Genomic DNA, 16,863 nt, shown 5'->3' with positions numbered 1-16,863 from the left:
CAGAAACCTCCCTGGGGTGAGCCAGGGGAGTCCTCTTGGCATCTCCAGAGGGTGGGTGTGGGGCTGCACAGGGCCATCTGGGTGTTAGTCTGGACCATGCTGGGGGGGGTGGGTGATGTTTTCAGTGTGGACAGCGAGGCTGTGATTTTCATACGTTTGGGGGGGGAGCAAATCCACCCCTGCTTCTGGGTGGGGAAGGGGTCCCGGCTCCAACTGCGTGTGACCTGAGGAGCTGTGTCCCTCTGGAGGCTGCTGTGGCCACCCTGCCCTCCTGTATCCCCACCTGGCTAGTCCTTGGGGGCTCCCACCCGCTTACAAACCTGCCGCCCCCACCTACAACCCCTCCACCATGAGCCTCGAAGGCTGGCAAGCTCCTGCCTGCGGAGAGCAGGAACTGGGAGCCGAGATCTGTGGGCTTCCCCCGCCCCACCACTGTGGAAGAGGCTTGGAGCAGGGCTCTGGGCAAAGAACGGCCGTTTCTGGGGTTGTCCTTCATTTAAAGGAGCCACGAGGGGACTGAGGGGCACAGCGGTGGCAGCGGGGCGGCTGGGTGAGGAGGACGCAGCCCTACCCGGCACCCCTGGCACGGGGGATGCTCCGTAGCCCCGCAAGCCTGGGCAGCCTCCGCGTGGCAGTCCCTGTGCCTGGCCTGATGCGAGTCCTGCATCGGCTCGAGAAACCACACGTGCACAGTCACCTTTCTGGGATGCGCCGGTAAGATTTAAATCTCCAAATAATTTTGTGAGTGGAATTATAATCACTGTTTTTTAACAAATCAGTGTACCCAAGGATTCATCAGTGTTCGGCTATTATTTGTTTCTCTGGTTGTGATGAGGCCCTGAGGAAGAAAATTGAGAGGTTTTCTTCTTCTGCAGCCAAAGAACTAACACCTGGAATTTGCTGAAGTTTAGGAAGAGGCTGTAAGAATCGATGGTTTGAGACTTGCTGGTTTGTAGGACTGCCAGGATTTGTGGCATTGCATGGCAGAAGCGAAAAACAGGAATAACCAAAGCTATCTAAACAACCAATAAATAACCAAAGTTCAAATGCTGGTGAAATGCATGTGAAAATAAAGGGTGTTCCACCAGACCTCGCTGGCAGAAGAGGGGGGCTTTAAGCGCGTTGGCTCCATCTCCTTCTGCTGAAAAAGCTGACTGTGGAAAGGAGGTTGGGGCTGGAGCGGGGCGGGGGGAGGTTTCGAAGAACGGTGAAGAAAAACAACGCTACAAACAACCTCTTCCTACAACGTTTAATACAGCCTCTGGGAAGGGGGGTTATGGAGAAGCGCCTGTGAAGTCCCAGCTTGCTCCAGGGTGAAGCCACCCCTTCTCCTTGAAGCCCACGGTGACCCGGTGGGTTTGGCTGCGGTGCTGCGCAGGGCTGGATTCCGGCTCTCCCCAGACACGCGCCCAGCTGCCTTGGTGCTGTGGGCTCTCGCCTCCCGGTGTGCTCGTGGAGGTGCTGAGCCGCAGCCCTGATGGGTGAGCTCGGCTCATCCTGCACGGGCGCAGCATCGGCTGAGGCTGCAGGTGCTGTGGAGGTGCTGGCACCGAGATGCGGGCAGCCGTTTGGAGACCTCACCCAGCCAGGAGCATGAGGTGCCCCTGCTCTTGGGACTGGCTCCTTGGGTGGTCTCCTGGGCTGTGTCACTGGGTTGCTGGTCCCATGGACGTGTGATGCTCAGGTGCACCAGGGTGTCACCTGTCCCCGTACAATGCTGGTGACATTGGTGAGCCCATCCCCTAGTGCCAGGGCAGAGTATCTGTGCCTGACCCAGTGCGGCAACTCCTCCCAGCTACTGGAGTAGACCAGGGAGACCAGTGCTGTTGCCACCACAAAGGTGATAAGTGAGTTGGCACTAAGAGAGTCCAACCAGCAACGTGGAAGAAACCAAGGCTGGACCCAGGCAACGTTCCCCTTCAGCTACACACACCTTTTCTTCTCCCGAACGCAGGAGTTAGCAGGAGAGGACAAAGCAGGGTCCCTGGCGTGGGGTCCCCCCACCCTTCCCAGGCCCAGCGTGTCCTTTGAACATCATTTCCCCGAAATGCCAGTTCTCCGGAGCGGATCTAAGCTGGAAGGCACGTCCTCCGGGTTTGTCCCATTGGGAGAAAAGGTGACTGAGGGGCAACCTCACTGCTCCCTGCAGCTTGCCGAGGAGGGGATGCAGAGCGGGAGGTGCCGAGCTCTTCCCCCTGGGATCCAGGGACAGGACGCGTGGGAATGGCTCAAAGCTGCACCAGGGGAGGTGCAGACCTGACAGCAGGAAACATTTCTTTACCGAGAGGGTGTTCAAACACGGGAACGGGCTTCCTCGAGAGGTAGTCGATGCCCCAAGCCCATCAGTGTTTGAGAGGCACTTGGACATTGCCCTTAATAACGTGCTTTAACTTGGTCAGCCCCGAATCGGTCAGGCAACTGGCCTAGATGGTCGTTGTGGGTCCCTTCCACCCAAACTGTTCTCGTCTGGTCCCTATGTGAGGGAAGGAGACCTTGGGGTGGGGGAGGTCGAGGAACGGCGGATCTGTGGGAATTGCCTTCCCTGCGGACTTCAGGCACTGCGCAGCTTCTTGCTCCCCCCCCTCGGCAGTCCCTGCAGCTTTCACTAGTGCTCTGCTGCAACGCACGTGCTGGTGGGAGCTCGCAGTAAGGCAAGGAGAGGCTTTGGATGTATGGAGAAGATAAGCGTTATCATGAGCTCCAGCACTCAGCTATGTTTGGGGTTCTTTTTTTTAACCTAATCATTAAGCTTAATAGAAAAAAAGCCAGTGACACTATTCCAGCAGCTTTTAAGGAGTCTGACCCTGCTGTATTTTTCATGACCTTGTCCAGAGCAGCTCTGCAGTGCCCTGGCACTTGATGCCACTTCTCTGCCCTGGCATCAAGCTCCTGCATGCACTGAACCTCTGTGCTCCCCGCTGCCTCTGCACTCCCAGCTGTGGGGTGGGGGGGATGAAGGAGGCTCTTTGGTGGGCTCCATCACCAAGCTCTGCCCGTCCTCCCAGTTGGTGGCCAGAGGAACCATGTGAGGAGAAGCCAGCAGGATGCAGGACCCTCCCAGTTCCCAGCACCAAGACCCAAGTTGCCTTTCCAGCCGTCCCCCCACCCCTCCACGTCAAGGGCACAGCCTGAGCCATGAGTCCATCCCCACCCAGAGCCATGGGAGCAGCCTCTCCCCGGGACACGGAGCCAGGCAGAAAGCAAAGACCTGGGCTTTGGTGTCAGCATCAGCAAACGCCACCCGCCTGGCTGTGACATCCAGGCAGACCTGGATGGCCCTGGGGAGGCAAGCAAGGTGCAGGGGGGTCCAGTCAGGGTCAGTGAAAGCATGGTATTGTCCAAACCACTGCCCCACGGCCCAGATCCCCTCCTGGGGGGTAAAACTGAGGACCCCCTTCCTCCTGACAGACTCCTGGGCCACCCCCACAGCCCACCAGTCCCCCGCCTGAGCCACCTCCACCGCCCAGTGGTGCATCCCCCCCGTGAAGCCCTGGGCGCCCAGCACGCACGGCTCCGTGTCAAACCGCTCGGGGCTGTCGGGCAGCGAGGTCCACTCGTCCCCCCGGCCTACGCCTCGCTGGTCACCGGCCAGGATGAGGAAGGGGTTGGCAGTGGCTGGGTCCAGCGTCACGTCGGCTGGGGACAGAGGAGGAGAAGCTGCTCAGGACAGGCAGCCCCCGGGGTGCGTCGGGGCTGCATCCATCCCAGCAAGAGGAAGGACAGGGTGAGTTCCCTTCCCCTGCCTAGAGATGTCCAGCATGGGGTGGAGAACCCCCTCGTGTGGGACTGCCCCAGCCTCGCCCCCAGCCCCTGTCCTGCCCCTGCTCCCGATCCAGGAGCTTCCATGCGCTCCCTGGCCAAGGAGACCTCAGCCTCCTGGAGGAGGGATGCACCTGGGTGGGTGGTGCACATCTGCTGTGCAGACCCCCGGACCTGGGCAGGGGTGTCTCCAGTGCTGCAAGAGCAAAACAGGCACGTCTGGGCACAGACGCGTGCGGACGGCGGCAGGCATCACCCCAAGAGCAAGACCCATGGCCCCACGTTCCCCTTTCTTTCTGTGGATGATGGAGGGAGCCAAGGATGGCAGCTCAGGATTCTTTGGTGGTGGTGGTGGCTCTACAGAGAAGCATGAGGAATTCAGCTGGGAGTGTTGCAGCCACCAAATCTCAACCCTGTGACAAGGGCTGGGACAAGCCCCAGGTGCTCTGACCCTACGTAGCTCTTGCACAAAGCAGGATGCATTTCTCTCCTTGACAGAGGACAGTTCCCCCTCCTCTTCCCTTCTGAGAGCTCACCTCTTCCATTCAACTCCTCCACCTCATCGGCCAAGGTCTCACTCTCTTCCCTCTCCATCCTGGATACCAGGAAAAAAAACAGCAAGAGGCGAGGCAGGATTCCCTGCTGAATGTGGAAATCGCAGGGCTCAGAGATGCTGAAGAAGCAGAAAGGATGACGGGACGGTCACAGCGTGCAGGGGCTTTCCAGGCGCCAGCCCTCAGCTGCCAGCTGACTTCTGGAAAGGTCTTGGATGGGTTGGAACATCTCCAGGCCGCTCTTCGCTGCCGTGATCTCCTCGGCAGCTGGTGGCCGGACGGGGCTCGCCCAGCTTTTCCCGCTGGTTCCAGCAGATCGAAGCCCAGGGAAACTGGCTGGGCTGGAGCACTGCGGGGGCTCCAGCACCTTCTCCTCTGCGGGATCACACGCTGGAGCTTCTCCCCGCACTCCTCTTGGCGACCACCCCCCACGCCCTGAGGCTGCTCTCAGGTATGTGACCTCGTCTGACACTTGACTTCGGGAGCTCCCTCCTGACGTTCCTGCGGTGCTTCCATCCTGCTGGCAGCGCAGGATCTGCTGTATCTCCCCTCCCCTCGGCCAGCTGCAGTTGGCTGATAAGAGCCCCTGCTCGGCTGGGAGAGCCTCAATCTTCCTGCCGCAGGATGCCCGGAGCCCTCCTGGGTCGGTGGCACCGTGGGCACCTCCAGCCCGGTGCAATGTCACTTGGGGACACCAGCCACAGCCCAGTGGCCATGCTCTGGGTGTCCAGGCTGCGTAGTGCGGTGAGAGAAGGGATCTGGCTCCTTACAGGCGCTGCTCGCCCACGTTTCTGGCGCTGCCGCTGGGTTTCAGTGTGGTGACGTTTGCAGGGCGCGTGTTGCCTCGATGCTCGGCTGGCAGAGGCGGGGTGGCAGGTGATGGGCTTTGCATCCCCCCGCTCCATTCTACAGGCAGATTTCACTGTGTGGGGGTGATGGCCTCACCTCCTCTCGTAGGGAACCTGGGAGGTGGCACCTGCTCCACTTTGTCACGTCGCTCCGAAAGCCCCTGGTCGAGCAAAAATAAAGCAGAGAACAAGGGGACCTGTTGCCGGGTGGCTCTGCTGACGTGCTGGGACGGCGGGCAGGGAGGCAGGACTGGGGGCAGTGGGAAGGCAGGACTGGGGGCAGTGGGAAGGCAGGGATGGGGGCAGTGGGAAGGCAGGGATGGGGCAGTGGGAAGGCAGGGATGGGGCAGTGGGAAGGCAGGACTGGGGGCAGTGGGAAGGCAGGGATGGGGCAGTGGGAAGGCAGGACTGGGGGCAGTGGGAAGGCAGGGATGGGGGCAGTGGGAAGGCAGGGATGGGGGCAGTGGGAAGGCAGGGATGGGGCAGTGGGAAGGCAGGGATGGGGCAGTGGGAAGGCAGGACTGGGGGCAGTGGGAAGGCAGGACTGGGGGCAGTGGGAAGGCAGGGATGGGGCAGTGGGAAGGCAGGACTGGGGGCAGTGGGAAGGCAGGGATGGGGCAGTGGGAAGGCAGGACTGGGGGCAGTGGGAAGGCAGGGATGGGGCAGTGGGAAGGCAGGACTGGGGGCAGTGGGAAGGCAGGGATGAGGCAGTGGGAAGGCAGGACTGGGGGCAGTGGGAAGGCAGGGATGAGGCAGTGGGAAGGCAGGACTGGGGGCAGTGGGACGGCAGGGATGAGGCAGTGGGAAGGCAGGGATGGGGGCAGTGGGAAGGCAGGACTGGGGGCAGTGGGAAGGCAGGACTGGGGGCACTGGGAAGGCAGGACTGGGGGCACTGGGAAGGCAGGGATGGGGGCACTGGGAAGGCAGGACTGGGGGCAGTGGGAAGGCAGGGATGGGGGCAGTGGGAAGGCAGGACTGGGGGCAGTGGGAAGGCAGGGATGGGGGCAGTGGGAAGGCAGGACTGGGGGCACTGGGAAGGCAGGGATGGGGGCAGTGGGAAGGCAGGGATGGGGACAGCCAGCCGCGGGGACGTGCAGGAGCTGTTTGGGGCCACCACACCAGCCAGGCTGCGGTCCCACCTCGGGCACCTCAAGGACCATGGTGGCCCTGAGCACCGAGGAGCTGCCCTGCAGCAGGGGAAGGGGCAAAGTGTTGTGCCAGGGACCCTTCTCCTGGGCTGTAAGAAGGTGTGGGGCAGGGGGCTTGCAAGGGCTCCTCCTGGCTGCGACCCTCCCTCAATTACTGTGCAGAAGCAATTAGGGAGCCAGTCTCTGGACAAGACTTTTCCAAGGAGCTGGCAGAGCGGAGTGGGGGTGCCGGGAAGGCGAGGGCTGTGCTGAAGGACAGAAGATGGTTTTGGCTGCTCAGGAAGCCGCAGCTCCTTCCCCACAGCTGCCTGTGCCGATAGCGGGGCTGGGCAGCCCTGGCACTGGCTCTGCCGCCAGCGCAGCGCCCGCTCCTCAGCCAGGAGGGAGGCGAAGCAGCACAGCGCATGGTGGCATGTCCAGGGGTGAGTCCCAGGGGAGCAGTGTCTGTCGGGGGCTGGGCACACAGCGGGGAAGCTCTTTCCCCGTGATTCATGCTCCTATCTCAGGAGCCCAAGTGGTGCAAAGGGCTCAGCTGGCGTTAGGGAAGAGCGCGGTCGGGAATCACACGGCCTGGCCAGGCTGGGCTGGGTGTGAGCACCACGGAGCTGTCGCAGCAGTGAGGGTAGCAATGCCACCCTGGCGGAGGGCACACCGCCACGAGGAGGTGTATGAACCGGGTTCTCCCTCCCAGGGAGGAGGAGGAGGTGAGCAAAGCAATGGTGCCGCCTCGCTGAGCCCGCTGCGCTCTCAGGACGAGGTGGCAGGGTAGGTGCTGCCCATGGGTGCGGGACTCATCGCTCCCACACACCCTCCCAGAGGGGAGCTGTGGGGCTCAGAGGGCTCCCAGGGGGTCTGTCGGGGGGTGCCAGCTCTGTTGCGGGGCTCAGAGGGCTCCCAGGGGGTCTGTCGGGGGATGCCAGCTCTGTTGCGGGGCTCAGAGGGCTCCCAGGGGGTCTGTCAGGGGATGCCAGCTCTGTCGTGAGGCTCAGAGGGCTCCCGGGGGGTCTGTCGGGGGATGCCAGCTCTGTTGCAGGGCTCAGAGGGCTCCCGGGGGGTCTGTCGGGGGATGCCAGCTCTGTCGCGGGGCTCAGAGGGCTCCCAGGGGGTCTGTCGGGGGATGCCAGCTCTGTTGCACGCGGTGCTTGCGTGAGCAGAAAGGCGATGTGTAGGTGAGTGCCTGCTGTGCCCAAGTGTCTCAGCTGTCCCCTCCAGGCCATGCAGGTCCCTGCCCTGCTCCTGCTCATCCTCCTGGCCCTGGGCACCACGGACGGGCTGCCCTGCCCCTCGGAGATGAACAAGGTCAAAGATCTGCTGGAGCTGAACTGCACAGGGCTGGCTCTCAGCGCGGTGCCCTCAGACCTGCCTGAGGACATGGGCATCCTGCTGCTCAGTGCCAACCACCTGACATCCCTCTCCACCGACACCTTCCTGAGCTTCACCCAGCTGCAGGACCTCGACCTGTCTGACAACAAGCTGGTGGCTCTGCATACGGGGTCACAGCTGACATCCCTGAAGGAGCTGATCCTCTCCTACAATGAGCTGAAGGACCTGCCCGCCCTGCAGGCTCTGCCCGGGCTCACCCACCTGGCCGTGGCCCACAACAGCCTGGTGGCACTGGCCCCAGAGGCTTTCCGTGCCGTGCCGCTGCTGCAGGACCTGGACCTGCGAGGGAACCAGCTGCGGACGCTGCCCAAGGAGGTCTTTGGAGGGCTGGAGGCTCTCAAGGAACTGGACCTCTCAGACAACCTCCTGGAGGAGCTCCCCAAGGAGCTGCTGTGGGGTCTGAAACGTCTGGAGACCCTCTGGCTCTCAGGGAACCGCCTGCAGACCCTGCCCACTGGCTTCTTCCCGGAGAGCCACTTCTTCATGTACGTCTTCCTGACCGAGAACCCCTGGCACTGCGAGTGCAACCTGCGCTACCTGCGGGCCTGGATCAGGTCCAACGAAGGCAGTGTCTACCAGCCAAAGCGGAGCCTGGAGGAGACAAAGGTGGAGGTTGCCCCTGAGAAGGTGCTGTGCCACAGCCCTGCCGAGCATCAGCAGAAGCCCGTCATCCACTTCAAACCCAACTGTGGCAATGTGGGGGATGAGGATGAGGAGGAAGAGGAAGAATATGGCTATGGGGAAGAAATGATGGAGAAAAATATCATGATCACCTCCCACACACAGCCATCCACCCCCAAAGAGCCCACCACCATGCCCCGTGCTGTTACCTGGCCTCCCCTCGCTGCCACAAGACCCCCCTCCAGCACCCCTTGTAGCTCCACCCTCACCTCAAGCACTTCTCTTGCGACTTCAAGCACCAGCACTCCCAGCACCACCACTCCTGCGCCAACCAGTCCCACCGTCACACCCACACCGACCCCCAGCACTCCCGCCAGCACCCCACGCAGACCCACCACCCTCGTCTCTGCCACCTCACCGCCAACCACCATGAGCACCAGACCTCCCCGCGCCAGCAGCCATCCCCAAACCGCCCTCACCGCCAGCGCTGCCAGCACCCATGCCCCTCGCATGGTGGCCACCAGCACGTTTTCCACCGCCTCCACAGCAGTGCCTTCTGCTGCCGGGCTAGAGGCCTCTTCCACTGTCAGATCTTCATCTCCTCCTCTAATGCTGACAATGCCAACGGTCTCCACCACCATGCTTTCCACTCCTGCCCCAACACCGCCAGGTCCCCTGGACACCACACGCTTCACCCAGCCTGCACCTTCCCCTCCACCTGCACCTTCCCCTCCACCTGTGCCTCTGCCACACTGCCCGTGCTCCACCCCAGCGCTGGACGTCCCCATGCTGCGCTCGCGGGCAGGTGGGGAGGGTCCGCAGTGGGGGCAGTGGGTGCTGAGGAACTGCTGTCTACTGCACTGGGTGCTCTACCTGGTGTCCTTGGCTCTGCTGGTGCTGACCGTGCTGGCTCTAGCAGGCTGGCTGGCGTGGATGTGTCTGGCAAGCTGGACCCCCTGGCACAAGCCCCTGCAGACCCAAGAGGTGCGGGAGCCACTGCTGAGGTGGAGGGGGGTGACCGGGAGCCCTGCGATGCATCTCAGCAGCTTCAAAAGCCCCCTCCGGCGCCCCACGTTCTGTACCATCAAGGAAGTAGAGCTGTGCCCTGAGGTCATCTACTGCACCATTAAAGACCTGGGGATGCAGCACGGTCCTCCTGCACGTTCCTCCTTCTGCACCACAAAGGAGCTGTGGGTCCACCACAGCCCCCCGAGCGCTTCCTTCACGTCTTTCTCCAGGAAGCTGGTGGCTGCAGACCTGGGCCCCCCATGGACCTCTTCTGCTTACAGCCTGGACAGGGGCGTTGAGGCCATCGGTGAGGTCAGGGTGAAATGCGCCGGCAACACCTTGTGAATGCTTCTGCGTGCGCGGAGAAAGGGGGGGGGAGGCATGGCTCTGCTTCGCCCCCCTTGTTTTACAAAAGATCCGCTTGCTCAGGGGAAGCCAGCCAGCTCCTCCTAGTAGTGTGCTCCCATTCCCTGAGGTTTCTAGATCTGAAATTATCCCTCGGGCACTCGGGCAGGGGGACACAGTGTCCTCAGTGGGTCGGTGATGGTCTGCCATCAGTGGTGCTGCCACCGCCCGGCTTGGGCAAGTGGAGCTGCCCGCGTGCCTTGCGTCCAGCACTCGGGTTTGGGGGATGCAGGTAGACGCGCTACGCTTTCAGCTGTCAGCCACAGAATAAATGTTCTCTTTGCTGCAAGTTCAAGTGGCTGCTCCTTTCACTGCCTTGGACCTCCCGCAGTCCTGGCGGGGTACGGGGAGTGACAGATTTGTCTTCAGAGCTTGGAAGAGTGAAGCCAGCGAGGAAAAGTCCACTTCACGCCGGCTTCTTGGCTTTTGCCCCAGATGCGCCATCCTTCCCTGTGGGATTGAATTAAATGGGCAAAGCATCCCAACTGTCCCAACAGCTGCATGCCCAGCTGTCACCTAATGAGCTCGGGAACCAGGGGTGCCAGTGCCCCTGTACAACCCATGGTGGGATGGCTGGAAATGGAGGAGGAGGGCTGGAGGCTTCAGAGGTGACGGATTTGTAAGGGATCACACCAGGACAGTGCCCCGGGGCTGGCCAGACTTTGTGGCCACCTGTGGAGAAGTCACTCACACATTTTGGCAGGTGTGAGGGACCCTCAGGGGGAGCCAAGAGAGCCCCCAGGAGCCCCCAACTCCTGCCACAGTGGCTGACAGGAGCCGGGCAAGGCTAAGCCCCCCCAGCTATGTAAGGAGCCCAAGGGAGCGCGGGTGCCCAGGTGGCAGGTGACACGGCACGGCAGTTTGCAGGGGACACGCAGGCAGGGCACCGCGGTGCTGCCATGCGCCCTGGCCACAGGGACCAGCAGGCGCCTGAGCTGGGCCAGCAGGGGCATAGCCAGTGGACCAAGGGGGGTGACCACTCCCCTCTGCTCAGCACCCCTCAGACCACATCTGGAATACTATTTGGGGGAACCATGAGAAGCTGCAGCTCTCCCCTACACACCCCGGCGTGCCCGATTCTCCCCTACACATCCCGGGAGCCCGATTCTCCCCTACGCATCCCGGGAGCCCGATTCCCTCCCCAAAGGTACCACCCAGCATCTCCCAGAAGCCCCATTACCTCCGCCTCACCCTGCAAATCCTCCCTCAGATTCTCCCACCTCTCCAAACAACTCGAGGAAGACCAGCCCTCCCAGAACCACCCAGGACCCCCAAAGCCCCCAGGACCCCCCGGTGCCCCTTACCTCCCCTGCCATCTACCTCTCCAAACCCTGGCACCTCTAGGACCCCCTGTGCACCCAAGATGCCTCTCAGTCCCGAGACACGTGAGCCCCAGCATCCCCCACCCATCTCCTGGTCCCCACCACCCCCTACCCAGGACACTCAGCCCGTTGGTCTCCTGCTCTCCTCCTGCTCCTTGCAAGAAGCACCTGGACGTCTTGTTTCCCCACCAGAAACAACATCACCCAGATGGGAAGGTCAGGAGCCACTTTTATTCAGCCGAAGTGTGTGTGGAGAGGAACTGGGGGATCCCCAGCTCCCAGTAAGGGCTCATGGCAGGTGGATAAGTATTCCTGGAGGCATAGGTGCAGTGTGGGGGGGTCTTTGTGTCCCACAGGGTCCCTACAGTCTAGGGCATTTACCCTTGGGGTGGCGTGCTGCCTGAAACCACAGGAGGAACCCATTCTGGGAGAGGGATCTGGGGGTGATTTTGTCTGATAGAGGTGCCCATGGATGCTACCTGGGGATCCCAGTATGGGGTGTGGAGCTTTTAAGCCCCCCTAAGTATTATTGGGGGTTTCAGGTGATGTCAAAGGGTCCTCAAGGCAGCTAGGGCCACGCAAGGCAGGGGGTACAGTGAGGACACAGGCTTTGAGGTCAGTATAAGCATGGGGTAAGGTGCCCCGGGTGATCCAGCGCCGAGTGCCCGGCTGGTAGGCGTGGATCAGGTGGGTGTCCTGGTAGGTCTCATGACTGTACCCTCCCAGTACGAGCAGTTCTCCCCCTAGCACAGCTGCACCCCCCACTACATGAGCATGAGGCAGGGGGCTGAGGAGGACCCAGATGTTCAGCTTGGGGCTGTAGACCTCAAAGGCCAGCTGGTCGCTGTAGCCAGTCTGCCCGTCCTGCTGGCACAGCCCCCCAGCCACGTAGAGCTGCCCACCCGCCTCCTCCATAACGTGACCAGCTCGCTGGCCATTCATGGGGGCCAGGAGAGTAGCGGGTGCACCAGGGATGTAGCGCAGCAAGGATGCCTGGCACTGGCACGCCTCATCACAGCCCCCCGACACGTAGAGGGCACCATCCAGGGCACATGCCGCGTGCCCACACAGAGCCATTGGCAGGGGCTGGCACCTCCTGGGCAAGGAGAGAGGGAGGGAGTGAAGGGCAGGTTGGGCAGGGCTGCCCCGTGGCCACTGCCTGCCCAGGAGTTCCCCAGGGAGCCGTGGCTCCATGACCGCTCAGCAGGCAATGCTGGCCAACACCTAATGAACCTCAGTGGGCAGCACCAGCTCACGCGTAACGGATGCCCAAGGGGCATCACTCTTCAACACTTTGTAGACCCCAAAAGACACCATTGGTGAACCCCCAGTGGACTCCTTCAATAGACAACATTGGACAACACCCAACAGGGCACCCAATGAACGCAGCTGGAAGATGTTTACGTGATTCATCTCATTGGCAAATGGCCATCAGACCCTCAAGTAGGGAACACGTTTGGCCAAAAACTCATTCACCACCCAACAAGCAACACTGGCCAGCACCCAATGACCCCCAAGGGACAGGGTTGCTCACCACCCAGTAGGCATCTCCCAAAGGCCACTGCAGGCCCGTTGTCCATGGGCGGCTCAGTGACCCAAAGACCTCTCAGTGGGCACCACTGACCAATGCAGGGGGCTCCTAGGGCAGAGGGAAGCAGGTGTCTGTGTGGAGTGGTCTCACCTCCAGGTGTCGTTGGCCAGGTCATAGCGCTCCACCGTGTCTGTGCAGTAGAGCTCCCCCGAGCTGCCCCCCAAGGCGTAGATGAAACCCCCAAGTGCCCCAGCGGCAAAGTAGCACCTCCCACAGGTCATGCTGGCCAGGCGCTCCCAGGAGCCGTCCATGGGCTGATACCTGGGTTGGAGAGGCAAAGGGGCAAGAGGCCACCTGTTACCTACAACGCCATGAGGTGGCATTGGCACCACTGAGGGCAGCGACCCACCTACAACCAGCCAGTGCCACCATGCCTTGGAGCCACATGGTCCCTTTGCATGGGAATAGCCCCTTCTCCTGGGCAATACCAAACCCACGGTGCCCTGGGGCATCTCCAGATGGAAGCCCCCCACCCTACCCTCCAAAGGCCCACAACATCAGAGAGAAGGGGGACACCTCCCCATCCACCACCCACCCAACCCCAGAATGCCCTGGGGTCACAACTGCAATGCCTCGGGTCCACGGAGCAGCTCCAGCTCCACCAGCACCTCTGACCCCACAGTGTCCTGGTGCCGCATGGAACCTCCAGGTCCTCTGCAACCCTCACCTGTAGACGCTGGCCAAGGTGTCACGGACCCCGTAGTAGTGCTTTCCACCCAGAACGTAGAGGGCATTGCCCACCACAGCTACGGCATGGCGGAAGCGTGGGCCATCAGGAAAGTGTCCCAGTGCCCGCCACTCCACCTGCTTCACCAGCCCCACAGCACTGAGGTAGCGGTGGGCAAACCAGAGGTGTCTGCTGGGCTTTCGGGCAGCCAGGTTGGTTGTCAGCATGTCTCCACCACAGACCACCAGCACCTCTTGCAAGGAACGCACCCGGCACGGCAGCTGGGCCATGGGGGCCAAACTTGCTACCATGAGCTCGCGGAGGACTTTGGGGTCAGCTACCCCTGCGGTCACGGAGGGGACCTTCTTCAGCTCCCGGCCGGACATGAGGGCGAAGCGCACAGATGACAGGACCTCCTTGGCTAGATCCTCTTGGCCACCTCCGTTGGCCATAAGCCACCGCGATGCTGCTTCCAAAGCCTCCAGTTCGTGGAGGACATTGAGGCCATCAGAGCGGAGGAGGCGGATGAGAAGTTGTGCAGGAAGATCCAGGAAGGCCGGCGTGGCCACCACGCTGGGGAAGGTGGCCAAGATGTAGTCCTCTGCTACGCGGCCCACCTGGGACAGACCGTAAGCCACAGCGAAGGCCAGCACGTCCAGGCCAGTTTCAGGGGTCAGCCCACGGGTGAAAACATCCAGGCAGAGGGTGAGGAGCCCCCAGGCCTGGTAGCGCAGGGAGGTCTCGGCCGCCTCCAGGACCACGGGCCACGGCCCCGCCACTGCCCCTGTGTAGGCGAAGGAGAGGAGGAGGCGCAGCTCGGCCGGGGACAGCCCGGTGGCCAGCGGGGCGGCGGGGTCGTGGGTGGCCTCCCGCATGGGGCAAGTGAAGAGGCCGCGGAAGAAGTCACAGGAGCAGCTCAGGGCCAGGCGCTGAACTAGGGGAAAGGAGGAAGATCGGTGGGGGGCAGCGGGGTCCCCTTTGCACTGTGCAGTCCCCCGGGGTGCCCTTGCCCACCCCCCTGCCACCAAGGCCCCCGCTCTCCCGAGGGGACCAGCCCCATGAGCACCTAGTGCTCCTCAGCCCCACCTGGACCTCAGCCCCCGGCAGCACCGCCAGGGGACCCGACTGTCCCAGTGCGCCCTGTCCCCCTCCTCAGCCCTTCCCGGGAGACCCCCACCCCCGGCTCACCTGGGATGACCTCGTCCCCTGCCCGGAGCTGGAGGTCACAGCCCAAGCCGCTGGCGTGCAGGTGCTCCATGGCTCTTAGTGTCTCCCACTGCTCCTCCAGTGGCTCGGGACCCCTGTCCTGGGGGTCACGCTCCAGCCGTGGGGCGCAGGCGGCCACCACCCGGGGAGCCCCCAGGGCCTGGGCGGCCTCCTCCACCTCCTTCTCCCGGCCATGGGGCACAGTCCCCCCGTAGGCAAAGGCCAGCACAGCCCGCCAGCCCCACAGCGTGGCCCCGGCGGGCAGGGGGACACGGGGCAGGGGGCCCTGGCGCAGCTCCCTGGTCCTGCCCTCCAGGAAGCGGAGGAAGAAGGAGCTGATGGAGGCCAGGACCACGGCATGGGCCACGTCGCCCTCCGGGCCCACGGCCACGTCCACCAGCTGTCCCGCAGCGCGGAAGTGGTCGGCCGTGGCCAGGAAGTGTCCAGCATGGCCACCGTCCCGCAGGCTCCACCGGGCTGGGGCCGGCCCCTCCGCGACCCACATCTTCCCTGTGGGAACGCAGGGAGCAGGGGGGTCAGGGCAGCAGTGCCGGCGGGGGGCACGGGGTCCCGCTGCTGGCACTGCCCCATGGCAAAGGCCGCTGGAGCCTCCACCCCACAGCTGAGGCCACCGGGCTCCGCTACTGCCCCACAACTGAAGTCGCTGCCCCTTGGCAAAGCACAGCCCCGTAGGTGAGACCAAGGGGCCACGTCACTGCGCCGTCGCTGAGGCTGATGGCCCTTGTCTGCCCCACTGCTGGACCCGCAGGAGGAAGCTGCTGCCCCCCAGCCAATGCTGCTGCCCCCCAGCCCCACAGCTCAGGCCACCACCCACAGTCAAACCCTCCATCCTGCAGCAGAGGCCACCAAGCCCTTCCCCAGCCATCGCCCCATCGACAACTCCTGGTGCTCCAACAGCAGCAAAGCCACCAGCCCCGGCACGGCTCCTCGGCAAAGCTGAGTGACCCCCCCATTCGGCACGTGTCAGCATCTGCCGAACGTTGCCCGTTGTGTGTCCCGCTGCCCGTTGTGTGTCCCGCTGCCTGTTGCGTGTCACGGTGCCCGTTGCGTGTCACGGTGCCCATCACATGTCACAGTGCTTTGCACTTGCAAGTTACGTGCGACGTCGCACGTTGTGCTCCCTCTTGCACCACTTACTGCCGGGGTGCGCTGACCCTGGCGCCGTGGCACACCGGGGTGCTGCCACCCCCCCGCCCTGTCACCAGTGGTGCCCGGTACGTGGCGCACCGTGTGTGCACGGTGCCGCGTGCCCTGGCCCAGGCTGCGCGCTCTGCAGCCCAGCGTGGCGCTTGCCGCGTGCCGTGTCCTGCAGTGCTGCGTGGCGTGCCCTGCCGTGCCCTGCCATGCGCTTGTCCCCCCTTACCGCCTGCCGCTGCTCCGGGAAGCTCCTGTGACCCCCCAGGAATGTGTCTGGGTAATTATAGCCCAGATGGGACACGTGGCCTCGGCCAGGAGCTGGGAGAGGCCCGGGCGGAGGGAGGTCCGAGGCTGGGGACGGGGCAGCAGGGACACGGGGACACCGGGGCTCCCTGAGGACAGGCAGCAGAGGACAGGAATTTTTTCCCCGTCTCAGACAGCAGAAAGGTACAGGCAGGGCTGTAACCCCCAGGCTACCCTGAGGAGGTCCTGCTGGGGGGCTCTGGGCCACCAGACACACCCCCACCCCAAACCTTGCTCACCTCCAGAGCACAGGGTGACGCGTGGCCCCCTCAAAAGCCCTTAGGCGGGAGAGAAACAGCCCCCCTGCACCCTCAGCCCCACGGTGGGTGACACCTCCACCGCCACCCGGGTGCTGTGCTCCTGGAGCCCAGCCCCACTGAAGAGCCGGGGGTCCCCCAGCCCCAGGGAGCACGTGGGGACACCAGTCCCTTGGCACAGCCCCAAGCACCCCCAGGACCATCCTGCGCCTCCCCGGGACCCCCAGCTGCCCACAGAGAGCACACACCAGGGAGCAGCGCAGCCTGCCATGGCTGTGACCACGTGTGTCCCCTTCCCCAAGTCACACTCTGTCCCCTCCTCTGCTGTTCTTGGGTCCCCCAACCTCCTTGTCTCTCATTTCCTGATCTCCTGTGTCCCCCCATCACCCCCCCCCCCATGTTCCCCTACCCCACGTCCTCGTATCCCCTAGTGCCCCTATTGTCTCTATTAACTCACATCCCCGTCCCCAAATGTCCTGTCCCTGCACCCCCATATTCCCATGTGTCTCATTGAATTCTGCGTCCCCAAAGATGATTTCACAGCCTCTCCCAGTCCGTTTTTTAAGCTTACCTACCCCAACTATTTTTTTTTCCTTCTGAAATATCCTGAGATGTTTTTTTTTCCTTCTGTCT

At 63.0% G+C, this 16,863-nt stretch overlaps 3 protein-coding genes across 6 annotated transcripts; 1 reads left to right on the top strand and 2 right to left on the bottom strand.

Annotated features, from left to right (window-relative positions):
- Positions 1–1,235: 1,235 nt before the first annotated feature.
- LOC308062533 (uncharacterized protein) lies at positions 1,236–4,432 on the bottom strand. The gene is made up of 3 exons (XM_080384181.1): positions 4,296–4,432; positions 3,510–3,636; positions 1,236–2,662 (listed from the first exon to the last, which is right to left on the bottom strand). The coding sequence occupies exons 1-3, from the start codon at positions 4,351–4,353 to the stop codon at positions 2,374–2,376; spliced, it is 474 nt and encodes a 157-aa protein (XP_080240307.1). The 5' UTR covers positions 4,354–4,432; the 3' UTR covers positions 1,236–2,373.
- A 188-nt stretch (positions 4,433–4,620) lies between these two features.
- On the top strand, positions 4,621–10,016 carry GP1BA (glycoprotein Ib platelet subunit alpha). 4 transcript variants are annotated; one of them, XM_080384114.1, is made up of 2 exons: positions 4,621–4,764; positions 7,522–10,016. In XM_080384114.1, the coding sequence occupies exon 2, from the start codon at positions 7,525–7,527 to the stop codon at positions 9,664–9,666; it is 2,142 nt and encodes a 713-aa protein (XP_080240240.1). In that variant the 5' UTR covers positions 4,621–4,764; positions 7,522–7,524; the 3' UTR covers positions 9,667–10,016. The 4 variants fall into 4 exon arrangements, with proteins under 4 accessions (XP_080240240.1, XP_080240241.1, XP_080240238.1 ...); XM_080384115.1 differs by having other exon boundaries at positions 4,622–4,764; positions 7,464–10,016; XM_080384112.1 differs by lacking the exon at positions 4,621–4,764 and adding an exon at positions 6,216–6,731.
- A 1,246-nt stretch (positions 10,017–11,262) lies between these two features.
- On the bottom strand, positions 11,263–15,909 carry KLHL33 (kelch like family member 33). The gene is made up of 5 exons (XM_080384110.1): positions 15,897–15,909; positions 14,495–15,022; positions 13,307–14,240; positions 12,730–12,900; positions 11,263–12,144 (listed from the first exon to the last, which is right to left on the bottom strand). Exons 2-5 carry the CDS (start codon positions 15,015–15,017, stop codon positions 11,568–11,570), a joined length of 2,205 nt encoding a protein of 734 aa, XP_080240236.1. The 5' UTR covers positions 15,018–15,022; positions 15,897–15,909; the 3' UTR covers positions 11,263–11,567.
- Between the last annotated feature and the right edge of the window lie 954 nt (positions 15,910–16,863).

This window comes from Falco punctatus (assembly GCF_963210335.1).
Source record: "Falco punctatus genome assembly, chromosome: 4".
NCBI classification, from domain to species: domain Eukaryota; kingdom Metazoa; phylum Chordata; class Aves; order Falconiformes; family Falconidae; genus Falco; species Falco punctatus.
This window is presented reverse-complemented; position numbering and strand designations above follow the sequence as displayed.